The sequence below is a fragment of the Oncorhynchus tshawytscha genome, linkage group LG12 (assembly GCF_018296145.1).
Source record: "Oncorhynchus tshawytscha isolate Ot180627B linkage group LG12, Otsh_v2.0, whole genome shotgun sequence".
NCBI lineage: Eukaryota > Metazoa > Chordata > Actinopteri > Salmoniformes > Salmonidae > Oncorhynchus > Oncorhynchus tshawytscha.
Genome location: NC_056440.1, coordinates 4,055,161 through 4,071,449, shown reverse-complemented (window position 1 = coordinate 4,071,449; position 16,289 = coordinate 4,055,161). Strand labels below are relative to the sequence as shown.

The following is a 16,289-nucleotide window of genomic DNA, read 5'->3' as shown; positions in this document are numbered from 1 at the left end:
TAGAAACCCAGCCCCAGCCCCTTAGCAGGTTAATAAGTGGATAAGTTGTACAGTACTGGGCCTTATTAATGAAGTGTGGTGAGCATTTGAATCAAAGAGAGAGAAAAGACCATAGTTAAACAAATAACAACTACATCCTGCCACACTGGGTAGCACAGAGCAACATTTTAAGGGGCATTGCACTAATAATGGCGCTGACAAAGGAAACGTTCCCGCTGTTGTTAGTGCCAGTTTGCATATTCAAACTAAAACAATGTAACTAATAATGGGCATCTTTATGCTTTCTTTAATAAAATAATGATAAAAAATACTCTTTCAAAATGCCTATGTTTATTTAGTTATGGATCCATAATGAATTACTATGGGAATAAATATCAATAAACTACAGAAATATTGGAACAAAGTTGTCTAATGAAGGTAAGCAAATTGTTGCTTCCTGGAAAATACTCTTTCAAACACACACGGTCACGTTGTACAGCGCCATAATGGCTATTAACGGGTAGCTGGACAACAGACTTGCTTAGAAGGAGGGTAGGGGGAGAATTCTATTGTCGAATGTATTTCTGGCTTTTTCACAACTGGCCGTTATTGGTTGCAATTTCAGTTTAATCCACCAGAAAAGACAAAACAAATAATACAACAAAAATCCTTAATATTATGTATCACATCCGACCAAGATTGGGAGTCCCATAGGGCGGCACACAATTGGCCCAGCGTTTCTCTCCCTCTAAAAACAGAAATAAATGTTTTGGCCTTCATTCAGATTACAATTGCTCACTTTCTTAAAATAAAAATGACATCAAAAATATTGTTATATATTATCAAGTTGAGTGGCACAGTCATATAGTGGCACCTACATAAAGCTGAGTGACTCAGTCATATAGTGGCACCTACATAAAGCTGAGTGACTCAGTCATATAGTGGCACCTACATAAAGCTGAGTGACTCAGTCATATAGTGGTACCTACATAAAGCTGAGTGACTCAGTCATATAGCCTCACCTACATAAAGCTGAGTGACTCATTCATATAGCCTGGGCACCTACATAAAGCTGAGTGACTCAGTCATATAGCGTCGGCACCTACATAAAGCTGAGTGACTCAGTCATATAGCCTCGGCACCTACATAAAGCTGAGTGACTCAGTCATATAGCGTCGGCACCTACATAAAGCTGAGTGACTCAGTCATATAGCCTCGGCACCTACATAAAGCTGAGTGACTCAGTCATATAGCCTCGGCACCTACATAAAGCTGAGTGACTCAGTCATATAGCCTCGGCACCTACATAAAGCTGAGTGACTCAGTCATATAGAAGCACCTACATAAAGCTGAGTGACTCAGTCATATAGCCTCGGCACCTACATACATAAAGCTGAGTCACTCAGTCATATAGCCTCAGCACCTACATAAAGCTGAGTGACTCAGTCATATAGCCTCGGCACCTACATAAAGCTGAGTGACTCATTCATATAGCCTCGGCACCTACATACATAAAGCTGAGTCACTCAGTCATATAGCCTCAGCACCTACATAAAGCTTGTACAGTATTATAATATCCATTATGGGCTGTTAGCAGGACAATATACCTTTACCAACACCTCTCTGTATTTTGATACTTTGTGGATGGGGCCTCCCCAGTGGATGGGGCCTCCCCAGTGGATGGGGCCTCCCCAGTGGATGGGGCCTCCCCAGTGGATGGGGCCTTCCCAGTGGATGGGGCCTCCCCAGTGGATGGGGCCTCCCCTACATAAAGGTGGATGGAGCCTCCCCAGTGGATGGGGCCTCCCCAGTGGATGGAGCCTCCCCTACAGTGGATGGGGCCTCCCCAGTGGATGGGGCCTCCCCAGTGGATGGAGCCTCCCCAGTGGATGGGGCCTCCCCAGTGGATGGAGCCTCCCCAGTGGATGGGGCCTCCCCAGTGGATGGAGCCTCCCCAGTGGATGGAGCCTCCCCAGTGGATGGAGCCTCCCCAGTGGATGGGGCCTCCCCAGTGGATGGGGCCTCCCCAGTGGATGGGGCCTCCCCAGTGGATGGAGCCTCCCCAGTGGATGGAGCCTCCCCAGTGGATGGAGCCTCCCCAGTGGATGGGGCCTCCCCAGTGGATGGAGCCTCCCCAGTGGATGGGGCCTCCCCAGTGGATGGGGCCTCCCCAGTGGATGGGGCCTCCCCAGTGGATGGAGCCTCCCCAGTGGATGGGGCCTCCCCAGTGGATGGGGCCTCCCCAGTGGATGGGGCCTCCCCAGTGGATGGGGCCTCCCCAGTGGATGGAGCCTCCCCCCCAGTGGATGGGGCCTCCCAGTGGATGGAGCCTCCCCAGTGGATGGAGCCTCCCCAGTGGATGGAGCCTCCCCAGTGGATGTGGCCTCCCCAGTGGATGGGGCCTCCCCAGTGGATGGGGCCTCCCCAGTGGATGGAGCCTCCCCAGTGGCGCAGCTGTCTAAGTCACCGCAATGCAAAATGCGTTGCTACAGATGCAGGTTTGATACCTGTGCCGGCTGAGTCACATCATATTTTTCGATATACTGTAGGCCTACCATTAGTGTTGAGTAATGTGCTATTAAAAGTGGTGTCGGTCTTATTTATTTAAAGATCATATTGAAGTTAGAAGCAATAGGATTCGAAGCAAAAGCATACAACTATTTGAGCACCGTTTCACACTGCTCTGAGACAAGCATGAGGACTGGTCTTGATAAATCAATTCGATTTTTTATTTTGACTAAATCTCCATTTGGGTATTGGTTAGACTACAGTTATACAATTAGGGTGTAGAAATGTTATGCCCTTAGTGTAACCTATATTTAACTAAGTCAGTTAAGAACAAATTCTTATTTACAAGGACAGCCTACTCCTTCCTCCCCGTCGAGGAATTGAACCCCAGTCTCCGCGTGCCCGGACATCACGGGGATTCTTTGGCTAAATAGCCAAGTACTGTAGCCTACTCCCGACCGTCACGTTGTACAGCGCCATATTTTCCATTCCATCCTAACGGAAACCCAGAGTGTTTTTCGTTGTTCTTGGAATAGAAACACCATAATATTAGTCAAATTAATCAAGCAAAATTTCTTAAAATCAGTTCTTACAAAAAAAGTTTTAAATTCTCTAGTACAGCCACCATTGAAGACTATCAAATGCTTCTCAAAGACGCCCTCTGGTGGTCAAACTAGCACTAACTAGCAATAATGGTACCAGTGGTTGGCTCTTAAATAACGTGCCATAGAATTCTGCGGCACTACGCAAGCTGTGCTGCAGTACGCTGCAACTTTTAAAGGTTGAACCACTGTAGGCTAGGTTGTAGCAACATCATGATGGGTATAGGAAAAATGCAAGTATCATTAACAGCCTAAACCTATAGATGTTACATTGAACTGGGTGAATGGATTATGAAGGGAGGAGAGACAGGTGGTCAGGGAGGAGAGACAGGTGGTCAGGGAGGAGAGACAGCTGGTCAGGGAGGAGAGACATGTGGTCAGGGAGGAGAGACAGGAAGGAGAGACAGCTGGTCAGGGAGGAGAGACAGGTGGTCAGGGAGGAGAGACAGGTGGTCAGGGAGGAGAGACAGCTGGTCAGGGAGGAGAGACAGCTGGTCAGGGAGGAGAGACAGGAAGAGAGACAGGTGGTCAGGGAGGAGAGACAGCTGTGGGGAGAAGAGACAGCTGGTCAGGGAGGAGAGACAGCTGGTCAGGGGAGAGACAGGAAGGAGAGACAGCTGGTCAGGGAGGAGAGACAGCTGGTCAGAGAGGAGAGACAGGAAGGAGAGACAGCTGGTCAGGGAGGAGAGACAGCTGGTCAGAGAGGAGAGACAGCTGGTCAGGGAGGAGAGACAGGGAGGAGAGAGTTAAGAGAAAGGGCGCTGTCAGCATCATATGGGATTTCTTTGAGAAAGCATGAAGGGAAACTTCAATATGCAGTGTGTGCAAAACTGAGTGTATCGCTGAGTGTATGGCTGAGTGTATGGCTGAGTGTATGGCTAAGTGTATGGCTGAGTGCATGGCTGAGTGCATGGCTGAGTGTTTGGCTGACTTTATGGCTCAGTGTATGGCTGACTTAATGGCTGACTTTATGGCTGAGTGTTTGGCTGACTTTATGGCTGACTTTATGGCTGAGTGTATGGCTGAGTGTATGGCTGAGTGTATGGCTGAGTGTATGGCTGACTTTATGGCTGAGTGTTTGGCTGAGTGTTTGGCTGAGTGTATGGCTGACTTTATGGCTGACTTTATGGCTGACTTTATGGTTGACTTTATGGCTGAGTGTATGGCTGACTTTATGGCTGAGAGTATGGCTGACTTTATGGCTGAGTGTATGGCTGAGTGTATGGCTAAGTGTATGGCTGAGTGCATGGCTGAGTGTATGGCTGACTTTATGGCTGAGTGTATGGCTGACTTTATGGCTGACTTTATGGTTGACTTTATGGCTGAGTGTATGGCTGACTTTATGGCTGAGAGTATGGCTGAGTGTATGGCTGACTTTATGGCTGAGAGTATGGCTGACTTTATGGCTAAGTGTATGGCTGAGTGCATGGCTGAGTGTATGGCTGACTTTATGGCTAAGTGTATGGCTGAGTGCATGGCTGAGTGTATGGCTGACTTTATGGCTCAGTGTATGGCTGACTTTATGGCTGACTTAATGGCTGACTTTATGGCTGAGTGTTTGGCTGAGTGTATGGCTGACTTTATGGCTGAGTGTATGGCTGGGTGTATGGCTGGATGTATGGCTGGGTGTATGGCTGAGTGTATGGCTGAGTGTATGGCAGGGAACAAATCATTAGACAAAGTTGTGTGTGTGTGTTGGTGTGTGTTACCGATTACCTCAGAGAGAGCCTTGGCCTCCTGTAGCAGTGCCAACACGTCTGTCTTGGTGGTCACGGAGGCCAGGACCGCCTGCAGCTTACTCTGCTCCACCGGAGAGCTAGCCACCACTGTCAAACTGCAGAGGAAACAGACCATTCCAATATGGGCTGTGACCTACTGCTTTACTCGTGTGTCTGTGTGTGTGTGAGAGAGTGTGTCTGTCTCTGTGTGTGAGTGTGCGTGTGTCTCTGTGTGTCTGTCTGTCTACAACCTTTGGAGGATTTACGTATTGTATATTTGAATCCTATTGTAGAAATAGTATAGACAGGGTTGGTGTTCGCACTTACCTGATGGACCAGTTCTGAATATCTGCCTGCTGACAGTTGGTTTTCCTCTGAATGGGGTCCAGGCTGGCCCCGGCATCCGCCCGGCTGGCCCTGGTCGGGTGCACCCCGGTGGGGTTAGCAGGCGGGGAACAGCACCCTGTTTGGTTCTGAACGACCTCTGTGGGCCTGGCTGGGTGTATCTCCAGCGACGTGTTAATGGTGGCGTTGGTCCCTGGGTCGCTGGAGAAGTCATCGGTGCAGAGCTTGTCCAGGTCGGGCATGCTAAGGGCCCTGAGCTCCCTCAGTCTGGACCGGGACAGGTTGGCATGACCTCGGGCCTGGCGACTCCGCATCACCGGAGGCGTCTGAGGGGTTAGGGTTACAACTCCTGGGGAGATTCTGGGACTTTCTCCATCTCCAAGTTTGTCCTGGATATGTCCGAGGGGAGCTTCGCTAGTGCTGCAGCTTTGCGTCAACAGGTCAAAGTTTGTGAGGGTCAGGCTCGACGGTGACTTGCGAAGCTGAGGCGACATTGGGGTCAAGGGGGTTAATGCGTTGAAGTTGTCGATGCACGAACTGAAGCTCCTTCGTAGCGAACGACAGTCTATGGAGCTCACCGATCCAGACATGTAGCCAGACAGTCTCCGGTTGAGAGGCGGCTTCAACGTTGCTGTCAGAGCATAGGACTGAGCAAAGGACTGGATGTCGATGCATTTGAGCACTGGCTTGTCGAAGCTGGCCAGGTTCTCAAAGGACTTGATCCTCTGGCGGACAGAGAAGGGGTTTGGGTCCCCTGAGACGCTGTTGTCTGTGGAGAAACTACGACGCTCCATCGCCTTCAGTTTGGACTTGTTTGCTTTGAGGCTCTCAGTTTCATCCGTCTCTGTTATTCTACAGTTCATGTGAGAGATGTCTGTGGGACCATTGCTCATAGGCAAAGGAACCCCATCTACGGATTCTAGGACTATTGAGTTCACTGCTGATTCACTGGTAGTGTTGTTGACTTTTTCAAGATTACACACCGAGCCAGGGGTTGCAGGGGTTCCTGACCATAGACTGGTCTCTACTGGATTTCCATTGACCTGATCCTTGTGTTGAGTAATATTTTTGGTATGAGGAATTGAGTAATCGTTTGAATACACAGCTTCCTTTGGTGCCAGAACTGGTGTAGGCGTGGAGGAGGGAGATGAGGATGAGAGTCGCACCTCGATGAAGGTCCTCTGGGTAGTTAGGACTGGCTCTGGTCGTTCTTTTGACTTGGCCACTGCCAAAATCCCTTGCTCCACCTCTTTGTGTAGACGTTGCTCCTCTACCTTCATCTTGGTAATTGATTGTGATTGGCTGATTGTTTCTGGCGTAGTAGTGGTTGTGGGGTTGTCCTGTCCTCCATCTGTTACGGGCGTGGCAGGGCTACTACTGCTGCTGCTCCGGTCTTGCTGTTTACTCTTTAGGCTGCTGGTTACGGCTGCCTTTCTGGTAAGCAGAGGGGAATCGACGTTCCTGGTTTGCAGGGGGGAGCCCACCTTCTTGGCTTGCAGTTTGGGGGACTGGAGCGGAGAAGTGTTGTTGGCTTTCCTCAGAACCAACGGACTTTCTGCTCTGGCTGGTTTTGGGGAAAGTTGCTCCTGGGGTTTGGTTTTACTCTTGATGTTGAGCCCCTTCATTTTGGGTGCAGTGCAGCTGGTCTTCTGGACTTTGTCATTGACTCTGAGCCTGCTGCTACTGCTGGATAGAGGACTGTCTGTTGAAATGTTGTTGACTGATTTGGGACCGGATGTCCTGAGAGAGGGACTATTAGGGTTATTCTGGACCAACCTGAGGTCCAGGGATGTTAAGGGAACTTTCTCTCTCTCCCTGTCTCTTGTTGTTAGCGATGTTGACGAGGGAACTTTCTCTCTCTCCCTGTCTCTTGTTGTTAGCGATGTTGATGAGGGAACTTTCTCTCTCTCCCTGTCTCTTGTTGTTAGCGATGTTGACGAGGGAACTTTCTCTCTCTCCCGGTCTCTTGTTGTTAGCGATGTTGACGAGGGAACTTTCTCTCTCTCCCTGTCTCTTGTTGTTAGCGATGTTGACGAGGGAACCTTCTCTCTCTCACTGTCTCTTGTTGTTAGCGATGTTGACGAGGGAACCTTCTCGCTCTCCCTGTCTCTTGTTGTTGGCAATGTCGACGAGGGAACTTTCTCTCTCTCCCGGTCTCTTGTTGTTAGCGATATTGACGATGGAACTTTCTCTCTCTCACTGTCTCTTGTTGTTAGCGATGTTGATGAGGGAACTTTCTCTCTCTCACTGTCTCTTGTTGTCAGCGATATTGACGAGGGAACTTTCTCTCTCTCCCTGTCTCTTGTTGTCAGCGATATTGACGAGGGAACTTTCTCTCTCTGACTTTCTCTTGTTGTTAGCGATGTTGACAATGGTTTAGATGCGCCTGACCAGACATTGCTATAGTTGGAGGGATTTGCCTCCCCCACCGTTGAGTGGGATGATGACGATTGTGTGTTAGATAGTTTTCCTAAAGCTGCAGCCGGTGAAACGTTTGCACGGAGTCGGGCTGACCTCTCCTGACTCTGTCGCGCGATGTTGTGGCTAGCCGCTGCAATGGGGGTACTGCAGACGCTTAATGAAGGAGCATGGCCGGGTTTTATTGGATGTGTTATAACAGTGTCACAAACCCTGTTGACACCACTTTCTGAAGGCCCTACAGGGCTTGTAGTGGGCACAGAATCTGTGTCGTTGGAAGACTGGCGGGGCATTTCTTGGCAAGGGGAACCTTTGGCCTCCACAGCCAGAAAGGCACCTGAGGATAGAGAGCCAGAGGCAGGCAGACCCTGAGACAGTGAGGGGAATGGTTTCTGATCGGGGTTGGATTGGGTTGTTACAACAGAGCAGTCTTCGTTTTGCTGGGAGGCCGCTGAAGTAGTAGTGACAGTGGAGGAGGAGGAAGCAGCAGAGTCTAGTGCTACATCAAAGGGCCTAGTCTCCTTTGTACTGTGGCTGCCGTCAGAGCCAGAGATAGAGATATGGAGCTGTGGAGACAATGGCCCATCTGTTAGGTGAGTCAGCGCTGCCTGACTCAGAGTGCTGGGCCGCTGGGCCTCACTGTAACAAATCTCCACTTCCTCCTCATCAGAATCTGTGTCCTGGGGCTCAGCGCCGACACTGCGGCTCGCCGGTTTGTTATCGCCGGCAGCGCCACGGCTGTTGTCGGTGACCGTGTCTTCGCTTTCCGAATCACTGTCGCCGACCATGTCGTACATGTTGCAGTTCGAATCGGCAGCAGAGGCACCGGGGGGTCTCTCCACCCTATTTGAAAGAGCATTCATTCCCTCGTCTGTGAGATTACTGCTAAAGTTTCTGGAGTAATTGTTCAAGAATGTTTTACCCACAGGCATGAGGCAGCATTTCTTTCCAGAGTCCAAGACAGAGAAATCAAACTGACTGGGCAATGTTGGAGGAGTCTGAACTGTGCTTTTCTCATTCTCTGGCAGGGCCTTGCTGTCTACAGCTGACTTACAGGCCATAGTCTCAGTACGTTGTGCTTCTGAAGGGGCTTTGAGGGTATTGGAAGAGAGGGCGCTCTTTACATGGGAGGAGCTTAGTCTGGTCATGACATCATCAATGTAGGTGACCGGTATATCATTGCTGTGGTTGTGGTTGATTGGGGTTGTGGGTTTGGGATTGTGATTGGTCGGTGAGGAGGAGGAGGGACTTCCTGGATTTGGAGCCCTCCCATTGGAGGGACCCATGACATCACAACTCCCCGATGACATCATGAGGCTGGACAGGCGATCTACAGCTGTACGAGGAGAGATGAATTAATTACTTCAGAGGCTGTCAGGTTTTAGATGTGTGACACTTAATGTTAAATTGCTCTTATATCTACACTGTATACCTTCAGTGTAGTAAGCCTAACACTGTAATACATACAGAAACAACATGGAGAACATTATTCTAGTAATTACATTTTACTAAAGTGAAATTTAGCAACATGTTAAAACAAAACACATAAAATAACAAGTACTATACTCATTCTTCAACTGAATGAGACATTTATTTCAGCAACCTCATGTAATCAAGCCACTTTGAACCAGATATGAGAGAGTTGAGTAATGAGCAATGGGACGTCAGTATTTAATGGCATATTCAATAATACTAATCACGTGACCGAATGCACCAATAACGTCAGACATACCAGGAAGTAAGTTGACATACTGAATCTGTTTTACAAATCAACATTCCTTTGACGCCAGCGCATTTCCACTGACCTGGATTCCCAATATCTAAAAAGGCTTTGGAAAAGCTCTCAGATCAAATGACAAATTCCTCAAATCTGATGTGGAAAGGATTTTGTGGATCGAACCAGCAGCCCCTTGTTCGGTCTACAGCCCAGCAGAAGCAAGTCTGTTGTAGCCTGGTTAAACCAGACAGAAAGCTGTGCTCACCATGGTTTCACAGAGCATCCATTTGGATTCCAGGCTTGGTCTGTTGTGCATTAAGTTAAAACAATTATGAATGCAATGGATGACAAATACACTGTTATTGTATAGCGTCATGCTTTACAAAGGAGAGGGTGGTTTGATCTCCACACTTCCCACAGAGAGACAGGCAGACAATGACACACATGCAGACAGACAGATTATTAGGCACACACCGTTAGGCTACTCTTCTTCAGATTAGGTTAGTTGTTGTTGTTGTGAGTGCCGAGGCAACCGCGTCGAAAACGGTGCGGTTACAGAAAGACAGTAACCGATAAGCAACAAAATAACAACAACAAGAACAATAACAAAAAAGCTATGTAAAATCTAATGTCAGCTCATGCTAGCTAACAAGGCAGCGGGGGGACTTCTATGAACGTCTACGGATCTACTACTGGTAGGTTTAGTTCAATTCCGGTAACGTTCCTAACATTCCCTGATTTCCAAGAAATCCTGCTTGTAAAATTCACCAGAATCTGGAGGAAATAAGCAGGAAATCCAGAATCCTCAAACCAGGATTTCTGGGAATTTTGGGAAAGGTAGTGGAATTTTGCAACCCTTGGTCAACTACTGGTCACTACTGGTCACTACTGGTCAACTACTGGTCACCTACTGGTCAACTACTGGTCACTACTGGTCAACTACTGGTCAGCTACTGAGGTAAATAAATGGATAGTCACCATGGATACAAAGCCAGCAGCGTGCTGTTCCCTTTGGGGTGCAGGGTTAGGGTTCTGCCAGCAGGAGGCAGACTGCTGAGGTCCTATGTCTTAGGGAAGGCAGCATTAGGGGAGGATGGAAGGGGCAACAGGAAGACAGACTGTGCTCTTAGTGACAAGTGAGTGGCGGTAGTCAAGGATCCTTTATAGGGATAGTTTGGTCAAGTTTCATCTTGTTTTTTTCGAACTAGGGTTTTATCATTCAAGTGATCTATCCTTATAATTAAATAAGCTTCCTTTTATTCCTCCCTTCCCTTGCCTTGATGTCGATCTGATATTGATTGGAGAGCTATGTGACGGTCACAGCCTTGCTTACATCCATCAATTTGTGCATTCTCAATGATTACTTCAGGAAGAAGAAAGAAGGTTATTTTGTACGTTTTATTCCAACACCATGGGTGATGTGGAGAGTCTCTGATCACTCCAGGTGAGCTCATGAGTGCTGGACAGTTGTTGTACGTTTTATTCCAACACCATGGGTGATGTGGAGAGTCTCTGGTCACTCCAGGTGAGCTCATGAGTGCTGGACAGTTGTTGTACGTTTTATTCCAACACCATGGGTGATGTGGAGAGTCTCTGGTCACTCCAGGTGAGCTCATGAGTGCTGGACAGTTGTTGTACGTTTTATTCCAACACCATGGGTGATGTGGAGAGTCTCTGGTCACTCCAGGTGAGCTCATGAGTGCTGGACAGTTGTTGTACGTTTTATTCCAACACCATGGGTGATGTGGAGAGTCTCTGGTCACTCCAGGTGAGCTCATGAGTGCTGGACAGTTGTTGTTCTTTATAAAAATATTAGTTATGTAATTTCAGTATTCAGGTGGAAACAGTTCAAGAGCCCTGGTTGTTATAATGCTGTCATAGGGATGACATAACATGATATTACAGATTATGACCACTGTCAGAATACCGACTGGCATGAAAACCCCTTTCATGCTATCTGGGGGTTAAGTCAATATTTGTAATGTTTCAAGCTTTAGTGTAATGTAAGTTATAAAGAAACTGAAAAAAGGTGGTTGTGATAAGCTGTTTTTGTAATAACACAGATGTCATCGCATGACAGGTCTTATGAAGGTGTAACGTCAAATCACAGGTCTGCAGGAGGACGCATAGACTCACCTGACATGGGCCTCTTGACCTCCAGCGCGAGGGTCACGGGAAGGTTGTGCATGAGCTCACAGATGTCGTGATAGGACGAGGAGCACGTGGGCGTGTCCCCAATCGACACGATCTCGTCTCCCACACACATCCTGCCCCGGGATTCCTGCAACCAGGCCATAAAGTGTCACATCTCAAAAGGTACCATGTATGAGGTCATAAAAAGGGGACGGTGTAGAGGATCAAACAAAGAAAAGTTTTGTAAAGAAGGATGAAGACATAAGGGCAAGGAACAGGAGGCCAGCTTAATAGTTTTATTGAGGACGTACGATTGTATACTGGCTGATTTTATCAGTGTACTGCAGTTAGATACATATTGTCTGGCTGATTGACTTTTGATTAACTCCTGGTAACAGTGTTAACATGGACGATTTGTGATGTCTGTGTACTGTAGACATTGGCCTGGAATTCAAAACTGATATGGTGAAATAACAGTTTGGATTCCAGGCCGGGAAAAACAACGTACTCTCTCGGCCGCTCCTCCAAGCCTCAATCCAGTGATCACCACCTTCAGAGGAGAGGATCTGATCTCCAGGTCCAGACCGAAGGACTCTTCCTCACTCCTCCTCAGGACCACCTTGTCGATGGTGCAGTGAGCTGGCTCCTCCCCCGCCAGCTCGCTGCAGGCCTCGCCCTTCTTACAGAGGAGGTTGGGGTTACAACCAGGCCGTCCCAGGGAGCGGCTGGAGGCTACCCCAGGCTGAGGGGCTAGAGACTGGGAGGATGGGGAGGTCGGAGACTCCTCTCCTTTGGTTCTCTGGTTCTGGTTCTGCTGATTGGTTGGCTGGATGGGCGGGGCCTCGATGCTCAGCATAGTCTTGACGCGTGTCACAGCTTTGTGTTCCAGCTTAGGGGAGTGCTTGGGCTCCAGGGGGCCCTGAGGGTCCATCCTCACACCCAGGTTACTGGGGCCTGTTGTGGGGAAAGACCCTCCTCCTCCCCCGGGGGTCTGGTGGTGGTCCGACCGGCGGATAGGCATGAAGGGTGATTCTGCGCCGGAGGAAGTAACGAAACCGACCCCTTCCTGTGACTCCAGAGAATTACTATGAAGCAGGATATGTGGGCCTTCACTCTCTTCGTCCAACTCCACTGATGACGCAGAGATCATGATGCTAGAGTCAGCAACCACCCCCATGGCGGTAACACGACCAGCGACCTGGCGGAAGGGCAGGGTAACTAGACAAAGAAAAATAGAGAGAGAGAGAGAGAAAGAGAGAGCGAATGAAAGGAGAGGGTTTAACACACATCCAGATATTGCACAGGACCTGACTTGCTGATCCCAATAAGTCTCATAAAAGACAGAAAACATAACATTTTGACCAACACGTTATCTCCATCATATCCTCACCAGCATCTTCATCATCGCTGACCTCATCGTCATGGCAGATGACTCGTCTCTGTCGGAGCAGTGGACTGCGGACGGAGCTGCTACCAGGACTACACACACTGGGCTGGCGCTGGGTGGCCTCCACTGGCCGGTTCAACACCGGGACACCGGGAGCCTTATCATCTGTTCTGACCTCCACGCTGACCTCCACTCCTACACCAGAGGCATCTTTTAACCCTGCCATCAGAGGAAGACAGAGACAGAGATGTCAGGTGAAACTGGACATGAACATCAATGGTTTCGGGAAAACATAATGCTGGTTTACCCAGCTGCTGATTAGATTGATGTATGGTTCTTATCGCTATACTATAACACAACATTAGTAAACCGTTCTGCAGAAAAACCCTCTCTCTGGTCCTGGCAGTTAGAGACTAACTTGGGGACTCTCTAGCCCCAGCAGAGACTACCATCTCACCTCTGGTCCTGGCAGTTAAGAGACTAACTTGGGGACTCTCTAGCCCCAGCAGAGGCTACCATCTCACCTCTGGTCCTGGCAGTTAAGAGACTAACTTGGGGACTCTCTAGCCCCAGCAGAGGCTACCATCTCCCGGTCGTTCACACCTCTGGTCCTGGCCACTCCATTGCTAAGTGGGTTGCTAGGGGCCCTTACCACACCGTGGGGTGAACCAATCACAGGCCTTACCTGGTGGTTTTCAAACCCCCTACTTCTGTCCCTGGACTCAGTCTCCAGCAGGCAGCTCTCTCATTAACCTCTGCCCGGGAACATCACACAGTTGGACCGCTCGCCAACTGAACCTTTTCCTTCTCCACATGGACAAGCCTTCCGTCTGTAGGTCACTGACCAGTGTAGGTCACTGACCAGTGTGTGTGTGTGTGTGTGTGTGTGTGTGTGTGTGTGTGTAATAAAGTGTGTTTTGTACATCTGTTTCCTACTAGTCATTACCATGCCTTCTAAAAGAGGCACCGGGACTGTTGTAGCTAGATCTAAACCAGGACTGTTGTAGCTAGATCTTAACCAGGACTGTTGTAGCTAGATCTAAACCAGGACTGTTGTAGCTAGATCTAAACCAGGACTGTTGTAGCTAGATCTAAACCAGGACTGTTGTACCTAAATCTAAACCAGGACTGTTGTAGCTAGATCGAAACCAGGACAGTCGTAGTTAGATCTAAACCAGGACAGTTGTACCTAGATCTAAACCAGGACAGTTGTACCTAGATCTAAACCAGGACAGTTGTAGCTAGATCTAAACCAGGACAGTTGTAGCTAGATCTAAACCAGGACAGTTGTACCTAGATCTAAACCAGGACAGTTGTACCTAGATCTAAACCAGGACAGTCGTACTTAGATCTAAACCAGGACAGTTGTAGCTAGATCTAAACCAGGACAGTCGTACTTAGATCTAAACCAGGACAGTTGTAGCTAGATCTAAACCAATACTGTTGTACCTAGATCTAAACCAGGACAGTTGTACCTAGATCTAAAACCAGGACAGTTGTACCTAGATCTAAACCGGCACCTCTTACTGAGACCACTATCAGTTGGTGGCACTCTTTTTCATATACCATTTGGATGTGGAATAGGGGAAATGGACTGTACCATGTGGCTGAGTGGCGGGGGTGTCGTCTATTGAGGTGTTACAGCTCCTGTGGTGGAGCATGTCGTCATCACTGGATCCCATCGCAGTGGTTTCCGACAGCGACGAATGACTGGTTACTTCCTGGGAAAAGTACTGAGATAGCTCCGCCTCCGAACTCAGAGACCCTTGCTGCTCAGAAAGAGAGAGATTACATTAAAGCAAGAGGAACACCTACATTCGTGTAAGAAAGAAGACTCAAAGCCTTGAGTGTTCCATCTACCCCATTTATCCTATGAATCTAATGAGAGTCTGAGAGCTTTCGGAACTCTGCTGAAGCGGAAGAATAGTTGAGGTCAAGGTCTTGTCTCAATCAAATATGATTCAGCTGCAAAAACATAATTGATTCCTAACAATAGTGAATGGACATTGACTGGTGATCGATCGATTGATTGATTGGTTCATGTATTGATAGATCGATTGATTGATTGTTGTGTGTAATGTATCGTACCCTGCTGGCGGGCTCCAGGAACCTCTTCATAGTCCAGCTGAGGGAAGAGCCATCTGCCTGTTTGGCCTTCACTGTGAGGGAGGGGCTCTTAGAAGGCATGCCTAGAGGTCAGAGGAAACAGGTTAGACTAGAATCCCATTCACTCAACAACCTGACTCCAATATAGATATCACAACAGACTATGATACCAGGTAAGCACTTCTAAACGTTGGCGATAAGAAATATAGGTTTATGGGTGTGTAAGAAATATTTTGGCTATTTTCACAACCAGAAAAATGGGCACAGTAGCAAGCGGTGAAACACAACACGTTGTAGGTGTGTCGAGGCTTGGCCCCTCACTGGCCAATCAGAACGTGTTCCATGGGTAAATATGTGGCTGCTTCAAGTTGTGTATTTCAAATCAAATAAAATTGAATCTAATTGTATTTGTCACATGCGCTGAATACAACAGGTGTAGAACTTAGTGAAACTTTACAAGCTCTTAACCAACTATGCTTAAAGAAGTTTTAATAAAAGAATAAGTATTAAAAGTGTAAGGGGTGTGTGACGTTCGTCATAAGGAGTAGACCAAGATGCAGCGTGGTATGTTTCCATCAATTATTATGGAATAGAAAACTTCAAAGAACAACCGAAACGTGACGCTAATAATAATGCTCACTGGCAACTATATCTAGACAAGATCCCACAAAGCACAATGGGAAAATGGCTACCTAAATATGATCCCCAATCAGAGACAACGATAAACAGCTGCCTCTGATTGGGAACCATATCAGGCCCCCATAGAAATAAAATCCCCCTAGATAACCTACTCTAAATCCCACCCCGACACAAACAACATAGAGAATAAACAGCTCCCTATGGTCAGGGTGTGACAGGGCGTGACAGGGTGCGTAATCGGTGGCAGGGAAGTCAGACACAGGAGAGCAGAACTTGGTAATTAGCCGGAGCAGTTTAATAGCAAAACCCACAGCATCAAAAATAACAAGAATAACTGGGAACAAAAACCCGTCGGGCACCAAACAACACGTGCACAAGCACTTACGATAAACAATCCCACACAAAGACATGAGGGGAACAGAGGGTTAAATACACAACAAATAATTGAAACCAGGTGTGAGGAGAAACAAGACAAAACACATGGAAAATGAAAAGTGGATCGATGATGGCTAGAAGACTGGCGACGGGGACCGCCGAGAGCTGCATGAACAAGGACTCGTGACAGTCGTGACAAAAAGTAACGAATAATTAAACAGTGGCAGTAAAATAAAAAGCAAAGGATATAGACAGGGTATTACGGTACAGAGTCAACGTGGAGACTATATACAGGGTATTACGGTACAGAGTCAATGTGGAGGCTATATACAGGGTATTACGGTACAGAGTCAACGTGGAGA

General features: G+C 48.0%; 1 protein-coding gene across 1 annotated transcript in view; it reads right to left on the bottom strand.

The window, feature by feature from the left end:
* The window catches only part of LOC112262507 (PDZ domain-containing protein 2), a 242,216-nt gene that overhangs the window by 21,801 nt on the left and 204,126 nt on the right, over window positions 1-16,289 (bottom strand). Inside the window, exons 15-21 of the mRNA XM_042331146.1 lie at window positions 14,896-14,996; window positions 14,408-14,576; window positions 12,811-13,026; window positions 11,929-12,638; window positions 11,424-11,568; window positions 5,135-8,906; window positions 4,806-4,923 (exon numbers count right to left, since the gene is read on the bottom strand). Of these exons, the coding sequence (XP_042187080.1) occupies window positions 4,806-4,923; window positions 5,135-8,906; window positions 11,424-11,568; window positions 11,929-12,638; window positions 12,811-13,026; window positions 14,408-14,576; window positions 14,896-14,996 (5,231 nt within the window). The remainder of the gene's footprint in view (window positions 1-4,805; window positions 4,924-5,134; window positions 8,907-11,423; window positions 11,569-11,928; window positions 12,639-12,810; window positions 13,027-14,407; window positions 14,577-14,895; window positions 14,997-16,289) is intronic.